Below are 21,267 nucleotides of genomic sequence, written 5' to 3'. Positions count from 1 at the left end.
GTAGAACCAACTTCAGAAATAATTTAATATCCATGTTGACACTCCACAACAGACTGAGGTTTTCTGGAATGTATTATTTCGTCTTTAATACTGCACAGTGAAATTGTACCTGGTATGAAGATGGTTGTATAACCGAAACTGAATTAAAAAAAAATCGTGATCTGGTCAATTTTTAGATCAAAATACACACTATCGATATCTACAATCGATAAATTCTACATGGAACTACGAAACTCATCAGATATTTAAAAAGGTAAAATGAAACACAGCATGTTATTTGTACCAATTTAAAGTTCTTGACACTTGGAGGAAATGTCCGTTTGAAACAAAAAACGAAAAACAGAAAATACTCGCTAAAATAGTGTAATAAGAGAATCCTTGAATTGTAATAGACAGCCAAAGCTACAAAATGTGCTCTCCTTTTTTTAGTCCATCGTTCTTGGTCATTTGAGGTCACCTAAAATTACACAATATATTCATTTTATTTTTTATCAGTGAGACATTACGTTCTGTCATGAACCGGGACCTGAACCCTCATTTTCCGCTTATCACGAGCACAGATACCTTGACCGCTACTGCTATACATGCACATCTCCCGAGTCGACCCAAACTTCATGTTATCCATATTCTCTACGCTCGCGCTTTGCGATTCCTGCACAGGAAGAGACTAATATTTATTGTCGTCATTTTCGGCAGTCTAGGCATATATACCACTGATTAACACAATGCCTGTGTTTATAGAGTGTCTGTATGTTACAATCCAATGTCCTTCAGACATGTGTACAGTATAACATACAGACGCTGTATAAAAACAGAAGTTGGGCGGGTGAACTAGTTTCTGTGGCTCTTCAGTGTAGTACTTCTGGAGGGGAGGTAAATATTTAGAGAAAGGACAGAAGTGGTAATATGAAGAAAGAAATGTAGGACGGTCACATGCTCTACTCGGAATGGTATTCTAGATAAACGATTATAAATGTTTATAGTCCTTATGAAGTAGTTTCATTTTGTTACTTGTTTTTTGTATGTCACTGTTTCTCATTTATTTGTCAGGTTGAAAGTCTCGAACAGTTCATTATACGTTTCAGTAATTCAAAATAAATTTACGACAGTTCAATCGTTTTAACAGTTTGTAATCGATTTTAATTTGTTATTAACTAATTTTATCAGAGTTAGCTTTCTTAGTCTTAGACCACCTACGTCTGACAACATAGGCGTAGTAAGCAAAGACTTGCTATGGAATTGCAGCAGTACTGATGAATGCTTATTCCAACTGAATTACAAAGTTATAACGACAAAAATTTAACACAATCATCCAGTCGTACCTACGAGCATATGTTCTTGTATCTTATACACAGGTTGTGAAAAAAACTCTTCCGGGTTCTGAAAGCATATAGGGAGTTTTCCAAATTTCAATGACTATGAATCGGTTAGAAACACATTTATTACTGTCCATGAAAGTTTAATTAGCATTTCTCTCTAAAACTAAATTTCATTTGCTATGTATCAGGAATGTTTGTATCATCTCGAAAAAATAAACTTTGTATGCGGTAACGTTACTGTCTGAACATCATTAATACAGTACAGAGAAGAAAAATTAAAGAGCCCAAGATGAAATCTTGGAGAAAACCACATGTCATTAGTTCCTAGCACTATGAAGACTGATAGCTTAATGCAGGACTCTCTCCCTTCATCACCCTTTGCTTCCTGTTAGATAGATATGACCTAACTCATTTCACAGATTTTTCAGTGAAACCGTAACATTCTAATTTACTTAAAAGGGTGTTATAGTTCGCGCAGTCAAATGAGATCAATCAAATGTCTTGTTACGTCTCTACCTCAGATGATGGATAAAACTTAGTTCATAATGTGACATAGTGCATCTCGCATATCCATCTCTCTTATATACACTTCTGTCTTCATCCAACTTCTCCACACACAAAAACCAGAGAGTCTTTGGTACGATCATCTTAATGACCAGGTTATGGTACTGTCAGAACCAGTGCGACGATTAGAAGAAGTACAGTTGAGATGTTACCTCGAACATTTGTTAGAATTTGTAACGGCTCTACACTTAAGATAGAACACTACATTTACTGTCGGTAAGTGGATGTTCACGAGTTGTTCAAGTAAAGTATTTGCAAGAAGAATAAGCAGTGTTAGATCATTCTTCGTTACCAAACTAACAGTATCGATGAACCTATTACTGATCAAGCTGCACTTCAAACGGACATAAAAACTACATATTTGTAACATACATAGTGATCTTGTCCTGCAACTACCGATTGTTGTGACGTGTTTCATAACTACTGGAGGTCTAAATATTATTAACGGAAGGACAAGAGGGCCGGTATGTAAACTTATTATATGCCAGAAGTAATTCAGAATGGAGCATATATATCTGTAAAAAAGTTTTTTGTAATAAAAATGGCCAAAATAATATCTTCACCTTGAAAAGTACTAATTATTCCTCATGAGACCACAGTATAAGAAATTTACAGTCTATTTTTATGAAAAGTATAATAACAGTTATTTCTTTTGTCTAACTAAACCTTTGCTCATCTGACCGTGTAATAGTATTTCATTCCAAACAACAAAGGTTTTGAATCGTGAGAAATTCGTTCTGCTGGACGTACTTCATTCTTGTCTTAATGTCGGAGTGATGTACGATATGCATTTGGTTTGCATGTACATTTTCCTATAACCGAAACAAAATTTTCTCGCGGAAGCATACGAATCGTTATTAATTTTTATTCATAATTTACATGTTACAATATGTTTCTAATATACTTGAAAGTTTGTGGTGTAACCAGAGATGGATATCGAAAACGCAAATCATGTGAAATCCAACTCGCACTTTTCTCATTTCACCTCCTCAAAGCCACAGATCAAGGCAGTCTGATAGGTGTAGTATTGGAATATTTCTTGGTAGGGAGGACACAGCATGTTACCATGGATATAGTCATTGATAGACGGAGAAGAAACTTCGGGTGTACCCCAGTGAGACGTGGTGGGACAATATTAGCAGTAACTTCAGAGTTTTCGCAAATGATGCAGATATCTTTAGTAAAGTACAGATTTTAAGTCAAATTTTGATAAGATTTCAAAGTGGTTCAAAGATAGGCAACTTGCTTTAAATTTTCGGAAATGTAAAATTGTTCACTTCAAAAAACTAAAAAATATACTATCCTACGAATATAATATCTGAGAGGCACAACTTGAATCGGTAAACTCGTACAAATACCTGGGTGTAACATTGAATAGGGACCTGAAATGGAGTGATCACATAAGCTCAGCTGGTAGCAGACATCGGTTTATTAGTGGAATAGTGGCGAAATGCAAAGACTGCTCAAAAATGGTTCAACTGGCTCAGAGCACTATAGGATTTAATATCTGTGGTCATCAGTCCCCTAGAACTTAGAACTACTTAATCCTAACTAACCTAAGGTCAGCACACACATCCATGCCCGAGGCAGGATCGAACCTGCGACCGTAGCGGTCACGCGGTTCCAGACTGAAGCGCCTAGACCCGCACAGCCACACCGGCCGGCGCAAAGACAGCATATCACTCGTGCGAACCATCCTAGAATATTGCTGAAGTGTGTGAAACCGGACCAAGTAGGACCAACATCTGATATTGAAAGTATATACAGGGTGTTTCAAAAATGACCGGTATATTTGAAACGGCAATAAAAACTAAACGAGCAGCGATAGAAATACACCGTTTGTTGCAACATGCTTGGACAACAGTACATTTTCAGGCGGACAAACTTTCGAAATTACAGTAGTTACAATTTTCAACAACAGATGGCGCTGCAAGTGATGTGAAAGATATAGAAGACAACGCAGTCTGTGGGTGCGCCATTCTGTACGTCGTCTTTCTGCTGTAAGCGTGTGCTGTTCACAACGTGCAAGTGTGCTGTGGACAACATGGTTTATTCCTTAGAACAGAGGATTTTTCTGGTGTTGGAATTCCACCGCCTAGAACACAGTGTTGTTGCAACAAGACGAAGTTTTCAATGGAGGTTTAATGTAACCAGAGGACCGAAAAGCGATACAATAAAGGATCTGTTTTAAAAATTTCAGCGGACTGGGAACGTGACGGATGAACGTGCTGGAAAGGTAGGGCGACCGCGTACGGCAACCACAGAGCGCAACGTGCAGCTAGTGCAGCAGGTGATCCAACAGCGGCCTCGGGTTTCGCCGTGTTGCAGCTGCGGTCCAAATGACGCCAACGTCCACGTATCGTCTCATGCGCCAGAGTTTACACCTCTATCCATACAAAATTCAAACACAGCAACCCCTCAGCGCCGCTACCATTGCTGCACGAGAGACATTCGCTAACGATATAGTGCACAGGATTGATGACGGCGATATGCATGTGGGCAGCATTTGGTTTACTGACGAAGCTTATTTTTACCTGGACGGCTTCGTCAATAAACAGAACTGGCCCATATGGGGAACCGAAAAGCCCCATGTTGCAGTCCCATCGTCCCTGCATCCTTAAAAAAGTATTGGTCTGGGCCGCCATTTCTTCCAACTGAATCATTGGCCCATTTTTCAGATCCGAAACGATTACTGCATCACGCTATCTGGACATTCTTCGTGAATTTGTGGCGGTACAAACTGCCTTAGACGACACTGCGAACACCTCGTGGTTTATGCAAGATGGTGCCCGGCCACATCGCACGGCCGACGTCTTTAATTTCCTGAATGAATATTTCGATGATCGTGTAATTGCTTTGGGCTATCCGAAACATACAGGAGGCGGCGTGGATTGGCCTCCCTATTCGCCAGACATGAACCCCTGTGACTTCTTTCTGTGGGGACACTTGAAAGACCAGGTGTACCGCCAGAATCCAGAAACAATTGAACAGCTGAAGCACTACATCTCATCTGCATGTGAAGCCATTCCGCCAGACACGTTGTCAAAGGTTTCGGGTAATTTCATTCAGAGACTACGCCATATTATTGCTACGCATGGTGGATATGTGGAAAATATCGTACTATATAGTTTCCCAGCCCGCAGCGCCATCTGTTGTTGACAATTGCAACTACTGTAATTTCGAAAGTTTGTCTGCCTGAAAATTTACTGTTGTGCCCAAGCATATTGCAACAAACGGTGTATTTCTATCGCTGCTCGTTTAGTTTGTATTGCCGTTTCAAATATGCCGGTCATTTTTGAAACACCCTGTAGATAATAGCAGCACTGGCGATCACCGTTTTGTTTGATCCACCGGAGATTGCCACAGGATGTTGAAAGAACTTATGAAGACAGACTTTTGAAGACAGATGGAAATTATCCCGAACAGTCTATTAACAAAGTTTCAAGGAGCAGCTTTCAATCATAACTGTAGGAATATACTACAACATCCTACATATCACTCCCATAGCCATAGGCATCATGAGGACAAGATTAGATAAATTACATCTCGCTCAGAGGCATTTAAACACACATTCTCCACGTACTACAGACGTGAATAGGATGGGAAAAAGCCCCTGTAACTGCTACAATGGGACGTACTACCTGCCATGCACTGCACAGTGGTTTTCAGAGTACATATGTAGTTGTGCATGTACACGTAGGTGGTTGGCTCGTGTTTCATGACTATTAAAGGTCAAAATATTATTAACGGAAGCACAACACGACCGGTATTTAATCATATTGTATCTCAGAAGCTATTCAGAACACAGTATACATTTGTACAAACGTTTCTGTATTAAAAATGGCCAAGGTAATTTCTTCAGCTCAAGAAGTATTGACCATTCATCATCAGACTTCAGTAAAAGGAACTTATAAACGCTTTTTATAAAAGGGGTCATGAAAGATATTTCTTTGTCTAAAAAAACATTCGTCTATCTGACCATGTAAAACTATTTCATTTAAAACAACAGAGATTTGGAATCATGTGAGAAATTAATTCTGTAGGACGTACTTAAGTTTGATCTTAGTGGCGCAGTAACGTACGCACTGCATTTGGCCCGTCTGTACATTTTTACCGCCGAAATACGTTAAAAATTTTATAGCTCAAGCATACGAATCCATATTACTTTTTATTCATCGTTTACATACAACTACCAACTTTAGCGACCTTTCGATACTGAGGCGATTGAGCTCGTACATCTAGCTCCAAGAGGCGAAAAGGAGAAAGAATTATCCGTGCCTCTTGTTTTGCCCTCTGAAAAATACTGAACGAGAATGACCCGTTTCCTCACAGCGAGTGACGTGGTGCAGCAGAATTACATTGGGCCCGTGTCACGAGCACGGCAGTTCCATCCCCGTCCTGCCATCCAAATTTAAGTTTACGTGATCGCCTTCCCCAGTCTGAGCTTGTGCCCCTCCCCCCCCCCCCCCCCCCCCTCTAATGACCTCGGCGTCGACGGAATGTTAAACTCATCTTCTTACCTTTTCTTCCCCTTACTCACCGCAGAAAACACAAGGCACAATATTTCAGGCAGTTACAATCGACTTCACCTCGATTGGTGAGGGTTAACCGATCTCAATCATTGTTTTAATTGCTGTGCAAGTTGTAACGTCATGGAGTGGAGTAATCTCGCATCCACGCCAATACACTGATGATCAAAAGTAGTTGAATTCTTCGCTGCAAATCACCTATGGACGTACACATAAAAATCCTCCTCATAAAAAACCGAGAATATGATGAAGTAGTTAGATGGTTTAGAAAATAAAATAAATACTGCTGATGACATTATTTTCATATTTGATTATGTTTAGAATACTACAAATAGTACTCTCATCCTACACGAAACTTTGTCGCAGATAATTCTTCGTGTAAAACCGAGTGGGATGCTCATCAAATGGATCGTCTTCAAGAGAAGTCCGACTGCTTATAGTTCTGCCACCCATTTCTTAACTACCGAACGTGCAGGGGCAGACCCCATAAAAAATTCACTTACGCGATATGCCGTTTGCGATAAACCGCCCTCAGTGAAGGATTTTATGCTGACACCGTTACCTAAATACATTAACTTCAATGAATCACATGAGACAACTACTCTGAAAATCGATACAAACGAAACTATCCAAACATTACGTTGACACTTAACTTCAGTTATCAAGTATCACGTACCAACATAATGAAAATAAAAACAAATTGATATCAAAGGCCTCTCTTTCCCGTGCCGAGAACGTTTCACCTCACCCTCGCAGTCGTGACGCAAAATATTACATTTTTAGCGTTGACTTTTATCAATCTGTGTGTTAACTGCGTCGCACATTCGAAGTTATACGTCCCTCTCACTGCTTGATTACGAAGTGTTTGTTTCGTAATGAGATTTCCATCAAACCAAATCGCATAATCCAGAAATCAATTTCACTTCGCCCCCTAACAATAAGGGTCGTCAAACGCCGCCGCGATACGCCCCATACGCTGCCTAGATTAATGCAATTGTTAATGACGAACAATTATTACTGAAACTAATTTTTTCGTGTCCATTTAGACAAGTATTTGCCTTTTACAGACAGCCTGTGTCACTCAAACTGCGTAATACACAACATATTACAATGATTCTTTCGTAACCAGTTTATCTCTGGACTTGTTACCATGAATTGTCAGACGCAAAATATCCATTATAAGACTGATATGTGTTATGTGACCTTTTACGTTCTTAATGAACATGCTTTCTTTACAGTATCGTTTTTATGCCCGAGAAACTTACTTTCCCTGAAGCTATTGCAGCGATGTTGCTCCGTTTTCAAACTTCTCATATCTTCTCTTGTGCCTTTCGCAAAGGTAACACTTAACACTTTTTACTGAATTATTATTAAAAAAAATTTCTTGTAGCAAAAAATGTAAGTTTGTCCTTATGTCACCACGTCCTCTAAAACATAACAGTGGAGACGTTTCTACATGTAAAAAAATTAACTCACATTAGTGCGAACAGCTTTTCAGGGATAAGGAGACTGACGGTACGCTTGTGTACTTATAAGTTTTTATTAGCAAGCAAGTATTAGGACACCGACTGAAAATGCGCATGATTCCAGATTGGCAAATATTTGCCACGAACATCAACTCGGTTGTGGTATGGTGTTCTTGTGACCTTTCGTGCAGCTCTTCACGTTACTGTATCCTGTGCCAGTCTCTTCATCTCAGAACAACTACTGAAACCTACATCCATGTGAACATGCTTATAGCCCATTATTTTTTCTTCTCTTCCTTTTCATGCTATCGAATCGCAGTTCACCATCGTAGTTCAGTTTTCCTCTCCCTTTACTAAATGAATTATTTCTTTTATCTCATCCTACATTCTTTCAGTCTCATCATCTGCACAGCTAGATGGTAAATAAATTTGTACTACTGTGGTGGGTGCTGGCGTCGTGTCTATCTTTGCTACGATATTCCGTTCACCATGTTGTTCATAATAGTATACTCACATTCCTACTTTCTTATTCATTATTAGTCTTACTCCAACATTTTTCTATTTGATTTTGTATATATAACCCTGTACTCACCCGACCAAAAGTCCTGTCCATCCTGCCATCTAACTTCATTAATTCCCTCTATATCTAAGAGGGTGTGCTGAAGAGTAATGCCTCCGAATTTGTATGTGAAATCTCTTAAAGCTTTTCAAATAAAACAAACGTTATTAAAACTCTACATCTTTATTCCTCATTTATACGTATTTACAGCCCCCTACCGTTAGAGGGCTACGTTTGTAGTGTTTAACATGACTGTTTGTAATGTAACTAGGTCGGTGCTGTAATCAAGTTTCGAATTCGAAGAGTTCGTCCACATATGGACCACTCTCTCCTTCAGTACGTTCATGCCAGACCAGACACGAGCGCTGCGGAAATCTGCAACAATCTGACATCGCAGGGTCGGTGTCATCGAGCATCCTCCATACAGTCCCTACTTGGCCCACCTGATTTTCGTCTGTTTCCAAAACTTAAAGAACACCTCCCAGTACCTCACTTTGATAGTGATGAAGCGGTACAAGTTGAGGAGAGGTTGTGGCTCTGTCAACAACGCCAAAAGTTCTTCCAACAAACTTATGTGGCGCTGAAGAAATGCGTTCGTCGTCAGGGTTGATTATATATTGAGAAATAAATTTAGAAATATGAAGAATAAAGATGTAGAATGTTAATAACGTATGTCTTATTTAAAATGCTTTAAGAATTTCCACATAAAAAATTCGGATGCATTACTTTTTAGCATGTCCTCTTAGCTTCAACAGTTCAATTTCCTTTTTTTTTTTTAATATTCTGACCTACATACCCGAATACAGAATTTGACATTTAACGTTGCGATCAGTAGAACGTCGTCTTTGTTTCTCCTGGTGGTGACATCCTCCTGAGTAGTACCCGCCCGGAGATCCGAATGGGGGTCCATTTTATCTGCGAAATATTTTACCCAAGAGGACGCCCTCATCATGTAACCTTACCGTAGTGGTGCATGCCCTCGGCAAAAGTAACGGCTGTAGTGTCCACTTGCTTTCAGCCGTTAGCAGTGCCAGCACAGCAAGATTATGTTGAATGATGTTACAAGGCCAGGTCAGTCATTCATCCAAACTCTTGCCCCTGCAACTACTGAATAGGCTGCTGCGCCACTTTAGGACCATACGTTTATCAGGCCTCTCCATGAATACCACTGCGTTGTGGTTGTACCTACGGTACGGCTCTCTGTATCGTTGAGGCACGCAATCCACCTCAACTCGGCCAGGTCCGTAGTTCATAGGGGGCAGTTGCGATAACGCTTGTCTAAATTCTTCCACGCCGTCCAAAAGGAGAACATATCGGAAGAATTAAGTATTTCTCTGTTGCTGCTACAAGCATCGTATCACTTCCATTGTGTATTGCGGTTTGGAATACGATCTAGTCCAAGACAGCGAGATGCGGTGAGAGTGGAAAATATCTATGTAATAAATACCTAGAAATATTTTGCTTACCTTTCTGGAAGCACATTATTCATCGAAACATGTTGGCATAGTCCTAGCTTTTTTCGCTTTTTCTCTTTTACTGAGTTTTTTCTGAATCAAATTTTATTGTCTCTTCAATTTGGAAGTAATCATAGCGCCTTTCAGTATCAACACAAGGTTGTTAAAAGAATTAGCACTTCCCGTCAGCGTTCCAACATATAGGGGTCAGCTTACCTACCTGCTCCCATAAACCCGATTTTGTCCAAATTATGTAACTAATTGTCCACCAAGTGGTTCATGGCATCTACTAACAGCGATTTGCTCACAATCGAGTCACACATGAATTAACATTCATGGATATTCATGTAGAACGTGTTTCATAATTTGCCCAATTTCTAACATAACCACCGTACAAAAAGTTCGAACACTACGTATTTATCATTAACAGTATGATGGTTGATTCGAACTGTCTGCCAGACATTCCGTACTGCAAGATCCGACACTTTATTCTGACATACGCAACTTCATGATAAGCGGAAAAATAAAACATTCCGTTAGCATTTTAAGACACTGTACATTACCTTATGATGGGTCCTCCTGCATGTATTACCAGAGAGGCCAAGATCGCAGGACTCTAAAATTGCAGAAATCTGGTGAGCCATAAAATGCGGGAGATATTTTGCCTTACGATCAGTCGTCAAATAATGCTATTACCACCCAAACTTACAAGCGTCAGAAGTTTAATTTTTGTGTATCTAATTCTTAGTAGAAATTTTTAAAGTTCCTGCTATCCAAAGTTTATAACTCTGCTGGCTGATAGCATGTTTTTTGTTTTTTCGTTCTGTGTATCTGATGCAGTAGTATAGTGAAGAATTATGAGTTAGGCGTATAAACTTAACCCTATCTTTATTCACATTTTAAATGTATATGAATCAGAAAACGGAAAACCGTTTCGAATTATTCTAAATGGGTCCGTAATCCCGCTAAAGGTAGTCTGTATGGCAGAACAACTTTATTTAACTCAGGACATGGTTTCACTCGGAGTCTGGAACACTTTTTATTTCGGAGACCACCACCATACGAACTGAACAATCCAAGATAGCCTCGCGAAATGACAGACTAAGACGCGAAAAATCGAACCTTAATGGTACGTAGCTGCGTTTCGCAAAGGTTTAAACCTTAATTACAAAAATAATAGAATTTTTTACACATTTACTTTGCACCTACCTCGTCAAGACATAAATCTGGTAGTTTACATACCAACTATTGCACAGACCATATTAGCATGCTGCTGATTTTCGACTTCAACTTAGGGACAATTGAGGAGCACATTACGTCAAATGTATTCTTGTGCTCTACGCAGTTCTTGTGAAACGTCACAGAAAGCTACATGGAGATATATTTTGAGGAATTGAAGGAACGAATGTAGACATGTGTGAACTTATATGAATCATACTTTGAAGGCTAAGTACACAAATTTTCAGCATCAGTTTCGCGTGTTTTATGTCTTTCCACGTGAACAATGATTCTGTTGGAACTAGTCACAGCGTAAGTACGCAGCTCAAGCCTCGAAAAAATTTCGTCCGTTAATACGCAGCAAAACATAGATCCTTTTTGTTAGATATCATACTTTATTACTATACAATACACAGATACTGCCCAGGCACATTCATCAATTCCTCATATGCGAGTAACTGAATCCACAGGATATCTCATTCACATCAGACCTGTACTCGACATAATGGGATGGGAACACATTGTCCTAAAGCGAAGACCACATGAATAAATTAAAGTTCTGCTGCACATATTTCTCTACAGTGTTTGAACGTGGAGCGCTATACAGTATTTCGGGGATGACTCAAATAAGTAAGCCAACAGTGTGCTGATAGCGGTCATGTTCAAAGCCTCAGACAATCAAAGCATCTATCTGTCTCTTAAGATCCGTTGCTCGAAAACACAACCGTCAAAACTTTCTAAATCTCGGAGATGTCACCTACTAGTCGACAACCTATTATAGAAACGATTAAAATGTTATAACATTAACAGTATTATACTATGAGTAAGTTAATAAATTTTCTTTTTTAAAAATAAAATTCAGTTCCTCCCACCGGAGGTTCGAGTCCTCCCTCGGGCATGGGTGTGAGTGTTGTCCTTAGCGTTAAGTTAGTTGAAGTAGTGTGTAAGTGTAGGGACCGATGACCTCAGCAGTTTGGTCCCTTAGGAATTCACACACACAAAATTCACTTTTGTTGTTGTTGTGGTCTTCAGTCCTGAGACTCGTCTGATGCAGCTCTCCATGCTACTCTATCCTGTGCAAGCTTCTTCATCTCCCAGTACCTACTGCAACTTACATCCTTCTGAATCTGCTTAGTGTATTCATCACTTGGTCTCCCTCTACGATTTTTATCCCCCACACTGCCCTCCAATACTAAATTGGTGATCCCTTGATGCCACAGAACATGTACTACCAACCGATCCCTCCTTCTGACAAGTTGTGCCACAAACTTCTCTTCTCCCCAATCCTATTCAATACTTCCTCATTAGTAATGTGATCTACCCATCTAATCTTCAGCATTCTTCTGTAGCACCACATTTCGAAAGCTTCTATTCTCTTCTTGTTCAAACTATTTATCGTCCATGTTTCACTTCCATACATGGCTACACTCCATACAAATACTTCCAGAAATGACTTCCTGACACTTAAATCTATACTCGATGTTAACAAATTTCTCTTCTTCAGAAACGCTTTCCTTGCCACTGCCAGTCTACATTTTATATCCTCTCTACTTCGATCATCATCAGTTATTTTGCTCCCCAAATAGCAAAATTCCTTTACTACTTTAAGTGTCTCATTTCCTAATCTAATTCTCTCAGCATCACCCGATTTAATTCGACTACATTCCAATATCCTCGTTTTGCTTTTGTTGATGTTCATCTTATATCCTCCTTTCAAGACGCTATCCATTCCATTCAACTGCTCTTCCAAGTCGTTTGCTGTCTCTGACAGAATTACAATGTCATCGGCGAACCCCAAAGTTTTTATTTCTTCTCCATGGATTTTAATACCTACTCCGAATTTTTGTTTTGTTTCCTCTACTGCTTGCTCAATATACAGATTGAATAACATCGGGGAGAGGCTACAACCCTGCCTTACTCCCTTCCCAACCACTGTTTCCCTTTCATGCTCATCGACTGTTATAACTGCCATATGGTTTCTGTAAAAATTGTAAATAGCCTTTCGTTCCCTGTATTTTACCCCTGCCACCATTAGAATTGGAAAGAAAGTATTCCAGTCAACATTGTCAAAAGCTTTCTCTAAGTCTACAAATGCTAGAAACGTAGGTTTGCCTTTCCTAATCTTTCTTCTCAGATAAGTCGTACGGTAAGTATTGCCTCACGTGCTCTAGTGTTTCTACGGAATCCAAACTGATCTTCCCCAAGGTCGGCTTCTACTAGTTTTTCCATTCGTCTGTAAAGAATTCGCGTAAGTATTTTGCAGCTGTGGCTTATTAAACTGATTATTCGGTAATTTACACATTTGTCAACTCCTGCTTTCTTTGGGATAGGAATTATTATATTCATCTTGAAGTCTGAGGGTATTTCGCCTGTTTCATGGATCTTCCTCACCAGATGGTAGAGTTTAGTCAGGACTGGCTCTCCCAAGGCTGTCAGTGGTTCTAATGGAATGTTGTCTACTCCGGGGGCCTTGTTTCGACTCAGGTCTTTCAGTGCTCTGTCAAACTCTTCACGCAGTATCGTATCTCCCATTTCATCTTCATCTACATCCTCTTCCATTTCCATACTATTGTCCTCAAGTACATTGCCCTTGTATAGACCCTCTATATACTCCTTCCACCTTTCTGCTTTCCCTTCTTTGCTTAGAACTGGGTTTCCATCTGAGCTCTTCATATTCATACGAGTTGTTCTCTATTCTCCAAAGGTCTCTCTAATTTTCCTGTAGGCAGTATCTATCTTACCCCTAGTGAGATAAGCCTCTACATGCTTACATTTGTCCTCTAGCCATCCCTGCTTAGCCATTTTGCACTTCTTGTCGATCTCATTTTTGAGACGTTTGTATTCCTTTTTGCCCGCTTCATTTACTGCATTTTTATATTTTCTCCTTTCATCAATTAAATTCAATATTTCTTCTGTTACCCAAGGATTTCTACTAGCCCTCGTCTTTTTATCTACTTGATCCCCTGCTGCCTTCACCACTTCATCCCTCAAAGCTACCCATTCTTCTTCTACTGTATTTCTTTCCCCCATTCCTGTCAATTGTTCCCTTATGCTCTCCCTGAACTTCTGTACAACCTCTGGTTCTTTCAGTTTCTCCAGGTCCCATCTCCTTAAATTCCCACCTATTTGCAGTTTCTTCAGTTTTAATCTACAGTGCATAACCAATAGATTGTGGTCAGAGTCCACATCTGCCCCTGGAAATGTCTTACAATTTAACACGTGGTTCCTAAAACTCTGTCTTACCATTATATAATCTATCTGATACCTTTTAGTATCTCCAGGGTTCTTCCATGTATACAACCTTCTTTCATGGTTCTTAAACCAAGTGTTAGCTATGATTAAGTTGTGCTCCGTGCAAAATTCTACCAGGCGGTTTCCTCTTTCATTTCTTAGCCCCAATCCATATTCACATATTACGTTTCCTTCTCTCCCTTTTCGTACTACCGAATTCCAGTCACCAGTGACTATTAAATTTTCGTCACCCTTCGCTATCTGAATAATTTCTTTTATTTCATCATACATTTCTTCAATTTCTTCGTCATCTGCAGAGCTAGTTGGCATATAAACTTGTACTACTGTAGTAGGTGTGGGCTTCGTATCTATCTTGACCACAATAATGCGTTCACTATGCTGTTTGCAGTAGCTTACCCGCATTCCTATTTTCCTGTTCCTTATTAAACCTACTCCTGCATTACCCCTATTTGATTTTGTGTTTATAACCCTGTAGTCACCTGGCCAAAAGTCCTGTTCCTCCTGCCACCGAACTTCACTAATTCCCACTATATCTAACTTTAACCTATCCATTTCCCTTTTTAAATTTTCTAACCTACCTGCCCGATTAAGGGATCTGACATTCCACGCTCCGATCCGTAGAACGCCAGTTTTCTTTCTCCTGATAACGACATCCTCTTGAGTAGTCCCCGCCCGGAGATCCGAATGGGGGACTATTTTACCTCCGGAATATTTTATTCAATAGGACGCCATCATAATTTAATCATACAGTAAAGCTGCATGCCCTCGGGAAAAATTATGGCCGTAGTTTCCCCTTGCTTTCAGCCGTTCGCAGTACCAGCACAGCAAGGCCGTTTTGGTTATTGTTACATGGCCAGATCAGTCAATCATCCAGACTGTTGCCCTTGCAACTACTGAAAAGGCTGCTGCACCTCTTCAGGAACCACACGTTTGTCTGGCCTCTCAACAGATACTCCTCCGTTGTGGTTGCACCTACGGTACAGCTATCTGTATCGTTGAGACACGCAAGCCTTCCCACCAACGGCAAGGTCCATGGTTCATGGGGGGGGGGGGGGGGCAATTCACTTATCACCTCGTAACCAGAATGTCCACATCGCAAAATTTACATTTTGTGTGCAGTGATTATAAACACAGAGTCACTTACAGTGAATTAATCACACTTATTACAGAGTCAAGCTTTTTATGTACTAGCTTTCGGAACGTGCTCATACGGCCGTCTCAATAGTGGAACGTCGATTTTAACGATAAGAACATGAGGACAACACGAAACTCAGTCCCCGGGTCCCTTCGGTTAGCAATCAGCCGCGCTGACCGCGCATCTACAGAGGCGGACTACAGAGTCAAGCTGATGTGCTAGCTGTATATCACAGATGCTGAAAAAGTAACAGCTGTGAATAAAATCATAATTGATTGCTGTTTTCAGCACCTCAGTATGTTCTACGTTTACATATGCAAACACTATTTTTGTAGAAAAGATCATTTATGTGTACAGAAAGCGCAAAAAAACTTTTTTTTATAGTAGTATTGACGTTACTCGAAGTAGGTATCAACTATGGTTCGTTATATTTATGATTAAAGTTTATTTCAAAAGGTGGTTGTTGAATGTAACTTCATGGAAGCAATGGCGTGTAATATCGGTTGTCGATTATACTAATATATATTCCTTCAACTATTCCGAGGGAAAATACGTAAAGTATGCAGAAGAGAAGACATCTGTTGCGTCATGAAATTCAAGAACAGGTGGAACAATCACTGTAGGATTCATTGTAATTGACTCGACTCAGGGTTGTTGGTGAAACATTGTAGACAATTAGTTGGAACAACAAGTTTACTGTTACCAGGCACTGTTATGACACTGAAAGAAGGAAGCAGTGACCACGGGAGTTATTCTATTTTACTAATTTTTAGCGTTAGATATACGTTTAGTTTCTGTGGTCTGTGACCACGGGAGTTACTCTATTTTACTAATTTTTAGCGTTAGATATACGTTTAGTTTCTGTCAAAAGAAACCGAAAAACATGTTCTGTAATGGTGTTTTGTTTCTCCACTAGACAGTGCCACAAGTTCCTCCAAAACATCGTAACACAACACACACACACACACACACACACACACACACACACACACACACACACATCATACTAACAAATGGACCTGATGATGGAGGTTTAAACCCTTGAAACGCATCGTGGAGATAAATAAACAGTGTCTGGTAACAGTAAGTTTGTAGTTTCATTTAATGTCAATAACAGTCACGGTAAAGCCTAACCTAAAATGTTTGCATTTACAGTAGACAATTAGGCTTTGTCAAGACAACACTTTTTTCCTAGGTCGCACAGAAATTTAAATTAATTTAAATGACTTAATTTTCGAAATACAAGCCGATTCTCTACTGCCGTTGTAGCTATGTTGCTCACATCTTCCCGTGTACTGAGTAACAAAGACTCCAAAACCATCAAAGAAATTAAATGATAGGGAGACATTGTTACCAACAATCTCGAAAAGTTATTGACCGATTTACTTCAGCTTTTACTCGATACGCTAATACATACTATATATAGATGTTTTGCATCACCCCAGTTCTCAGAACTCGTGAAAATAGACGTTGATTGTGGATATTGTATCACAGACACAGTCCCTTTCGCTATTCAGAGATGTCACTAAACCCGCCGAAAGATGTAAACAACCATGCATGAGCAGCGCCTGTTAGATGGAGGGGGTCCGACAGCCGATCAGTTCCAGTCATTCCACCACGAAGGACGTACACGGCTCCAATCGTCGGAGGCTTGTTTCGAGGCAAACCGGTCAGGCTGAACGCCTCAGACACACTGTACAACGAGTGCAGCAAGGTGGAGGTTTTGTGTTGTTTTGGGGTGCCATTATGTGGGGCCGACGTACGCCGCTGGTGGTCAAGTGAGGCGACAGAACAGCTGTACGATACGTGAATTCCATCCTCCAACCGATAGTGCAACCATATCATTCGTCTTCATGGACGACAATTCACGCCCAAATTATGCACATCTTGTGAATGACTTCCTTCAGAATAACGACATCGCTCGACTAGAGTGGCGAGCATGTTCTCCGGACATGAACCCTATCGAAAATGCCTGGGATAGATTGAAAAGCATTGTTTATGGACGACATGACCCACCAACCACTCTGAGGGATCTATAACTAATCACCGTTGAGGAGTGGGACAATCTGGACCAACATTCCCTTGATGAACTTGTGGATAGTATGCCACGACGAATACAGGAGAGCATGAATGTAAGAGGACGTGCTACTGGGTATAAGAGGTACCGGCGTGTACAGCAATCTGGACCACCACCTCTGAACGTCTCGCTGTATGGTGGTACAACATGCAATGTGTAGTTTTCATGAGCAATAAAAAGGGACAGAAATGATGTTTATGTTGCTCTCTGTTCCAGTTTTCTGTACAGATTCCGGAACTTTCGGAACCGAGATGATGGAAAACTGTTTTTGATGTATTTATATATATAAAGAGGAGACACTGATACAAAAATTTCGAATAACTGTTCAGTGATGTATTTCAAATTTTCACATGGTACATAATGCAGTAAAGTCGTTATTACATTATAAAGGCAAGTATGTCAAAGGAGGACCAGCTACTTTTCAGAGGTATGTATAATTGTAAACGTCATATTGGGATGAGGCACTTAACATGTTAGAAAACATCAAGACAACGTATTATGGAGTCTTGTATTGGGGAGAGAATTTCTGCGATTTTGTGATCATGTGTTTACAAGAAAACTGCCAGATAAATTTGCAAGTTTGAGTAAACTGCCAGTCATTGTATACATATTGCCGCTACGTTTATATGTAGATACGTTTTATATATGGCAGTCTGATTATTTTCCTCTAATTTATGCAAGTTCTAAAACCCTTGTGTGTATCTGAGTTATCTGAGTATTTCTGCATGGGACAGTTTCCTATACAGTGTCATTGTAAAATAATTAATTATAACAAAATCGACAAAACGAATAAGTGCAACAGAAAACGTAAAAAAATTGTTGTTCTCACTTATTTTATTACTTCAAAACTGGAGCATTGATCTCGTTCTTTTGTGTAGTGTATAGTTTTACTTTGCTGATGAGATGGCAAAAATATGTTATATATATTCAGTATATATAGTATACAGGCAAACGGTCGCATAAGTTTAATGCAAAAACCGGTTGGCTGTATATTTTACATACTGAAAATTTATTTACGGTTTCTGCTGTCAGTCATGTTTAAAATTGTGTTATAGGTGTTTTACTTCTATATAAAAAAAACAGAAGCGTAAATAAAGAAAAATTGAAAGAAATAATGGACTAGCACGTGGCACAAATTGAGTATGGTATTTACTGTTATAATTTCGTAATTCCAAATGCGTTGTTTCTTAGTGACACTTCGGTGCCGTCTACAGTATGATTGTAACGTAATTAATTAGAAGATCCTGTAAACCGCCTACGCACATTTTCACGGCACTTCTGAAGATGATACGTCTGTAGCAGCGAAGTAACAGCACTCAAAATACGCTAAGCGCTATACGGGCTAAAATGTGTCGTCCCAAAATCGAGTGACTTGAGCTGCAGGAGATATTGTGGACAGAATTCTCATTCCACACATCCGAATGTTTACTCCACGGATGTTTATGCTCCGTGGCACACACACGTGAAGAGGATACTCGGAGCGTATACGAAGAAGCCGTGGAAATTAGTGGCGGCGCAGTGTTTCAGTGATTGGCCACCGGCGGCGCCAGGTGCGCGGAGCAGTGGTGTGCGCGGCGCGCGTCTCGTCATTAGGCCGCGCGACAGCAATGGAGGCGGACCACAGCTCCCAGCTGCGGCAGCTCTTCCGCTCCTGCGACCGCAAAGGCCGCGGCTACATCGGCCAGCAGGAGTTGCGCGACCTGTGCGCTGGCTTCGACATCACCGCGGAAGATGCAGACACCATCTTCAGCGACCTAGACCACGACGGGGACGGACGCGTCACGGTGGAGGATTTCGAGTGGGGTTTCCGAAACTTCCTCCAGTCGGACGAGGAGGGTTCTGCAGAGGACTCGCCGGTAGGAAGGCGGCCGGCCGGCGCGGCTGCCGAGCGTCGACATTCGCACGCCTGGCCGCACCTCGTGGCCGGCGTCGGCCAAAGCGCCATCAAGGAGCTCCTACAGACCAGGTATGTCGCCAACACGACGCGCGCATTTTGCACGTGTTCCCGTAGTAGCAATAAATCATCTTTGTTCTCTCAAATTCAGAACGATGCGCTCAATTCATAACGCGTGACGTTTCGGAAAGATTCATCCGATTTCATATTACTACATCTTCTACATGAATCGAGACTGAAACACGTGATGAAATTTTAACTCAAGCAGCGAAGCGTCTCAGACTGCACGGCTACCCCGCGCTGTTTGGGTGTGTAAATTTTATATGAAGGCACTTGTGAATTATAGTCAGAATAACCTAACACATACAGGAAATAGATCACAACTGCGACCTAGTATTTAGACGAACCTACATTTTACTTAATAACTGTGAAAATCCTCTTCGGCATTGATTGCATATGGGCAAAGGTCTCTTCTACATCTACATCCATATTCCGCAAGTCACCTGACGGTGTGTGGCGAAGGGTACCTTGAGTACCTCTATCGGTTCTCCCTTCTATTCCAGTCTCGTATTGTTCGTGGAAAGAAGGATTGTCGGTATGCCTCTGTGTGGGCTCTAATCTCTCTGATTTTATCCTCATGGTGTCTTCGCGAGATATACGTAGGAGGCAGCAACATACTGCTTGACTCTTCCGTGAAGGTACGTTCTCGAAACTTCAACAGAAGCCCATACCGAGCTACTGAGCGTCTCTCCTGCAGAGTCTTCCACTGGGGTTTATCTATCATTTCCGTAACGCTTTCGCGATTACTAAATGATCCTGTAACGGAGCGTGCTGCTCTCCGTTGGATTTTCTCTATCTCATTATCAACCCTATCTGGTACGGATCCCACACTGCTGAGCAGTATTCAAGCAGTGGGCGAACAAGCGTACTGTAACCTACTTCCTTTGCTTTCGGATTGCATTTCCTTAGGATTCTTCCAATGAATCTCAGTCCGGCATCTGCTTTACCAACTATCAACTTTATATGATCATTCCATTTTAAATCACTCCTCTTGCGTACTCCCAGATAATTTATGGAATTAACTGCTTCCAGTTGCTGACCTGCTATTTTGTAGCTACATGATAAGGGATCTATCTTTCTATATGTTAGCAGCACATTACACTTGTCTACATTGAGATTCAATTGCCATTCCCTGCACCATGCGTCAATTCGTTGCAGACCCTCCTGCATTTCAGTACAATTTTCCACTGTTACAACCTCTCGATATACAACAGCATCATCCACAAAAGCCTCAGTGAACTTCCGAAGCCATCCACAAGGTCATTTATGTATATTGTGAATAGCGAGATTGATTTTCAGCTCTGCCACAGTCTCAGAATGTCATCCATGGCGATAAACTCGCCGTGCTAGGATCCCACATAGATTCTCCATTCGATTTAAATCCGGACGTCTCTATGGACATCTCAGAAGTGGAATTTCTTTATATTGAAACCACGAATTTGTCTTGCCACACCTGTGAATCCCAGTGTTATCGTGTTGGAATGGTAAATTATCATACACAAATTCCTGATATATACAAACCAGTTCAATTTCCAGCATTCCTTTATAATCATCAGACTTCATTTTGGGGTGCAGACATGGTGTGTTGGACGTGCCTATAGCACAAAATGCTTCCTAGGACATAACTCTGCCGCCGTCAAGTTCCTACTCACCAGAACTTGTTCTTCTGTACGGATATCATACCAGTAATACTGGAAACCATCTGGTCTCACCATCACTGAAAAACATGTTTAAATGTGT

General features: G+C 40.6%; 1 protein-coding gene across 1 annotated transcript in view; it reads left to right on the top strand.

The window, feature by feature from the left end:
• The first annotated feature begins 19,180 nt into the window (after positions 1-19,180).
• The window catches only part of LOC126298278 (ras and EF-hand domain-containing protein-like), a 349,695-nt gene continuing 347,608 nt past the window's right edge, over positions 19,181-21,267 (top strand). The window contains exon 1 of the mRNA XM_049989578.1: positions 19,181-19,539. Coding sequence (XP_049845535.1) covers positions 19,181-19,539 — 359 coding nt within the window. The remainder of the gene's footprint in view (positions 19,540-21,267) is intronic.

Source organism: Schistocerca gregaria, chromosome X (genome assembly GCF_023897955.1).
Source record: "Schistocerca gregaria isolate iqSchGreg1 chromosome X, iqSchGreg1.2, whole genome shotgun sequence".
Taxonomy (NCBI): Eukaryota; Metazoa; Arthropoda; class Insecta; order Orthoptera; family Acrididae; genus Schistocerca; species Schistocerca gregaria.
The sequence above is the reverse complement of the archived record's forward strand: the minus strand, read 5'-3'. Positions and strand labels throughout refer to the sequence as shown.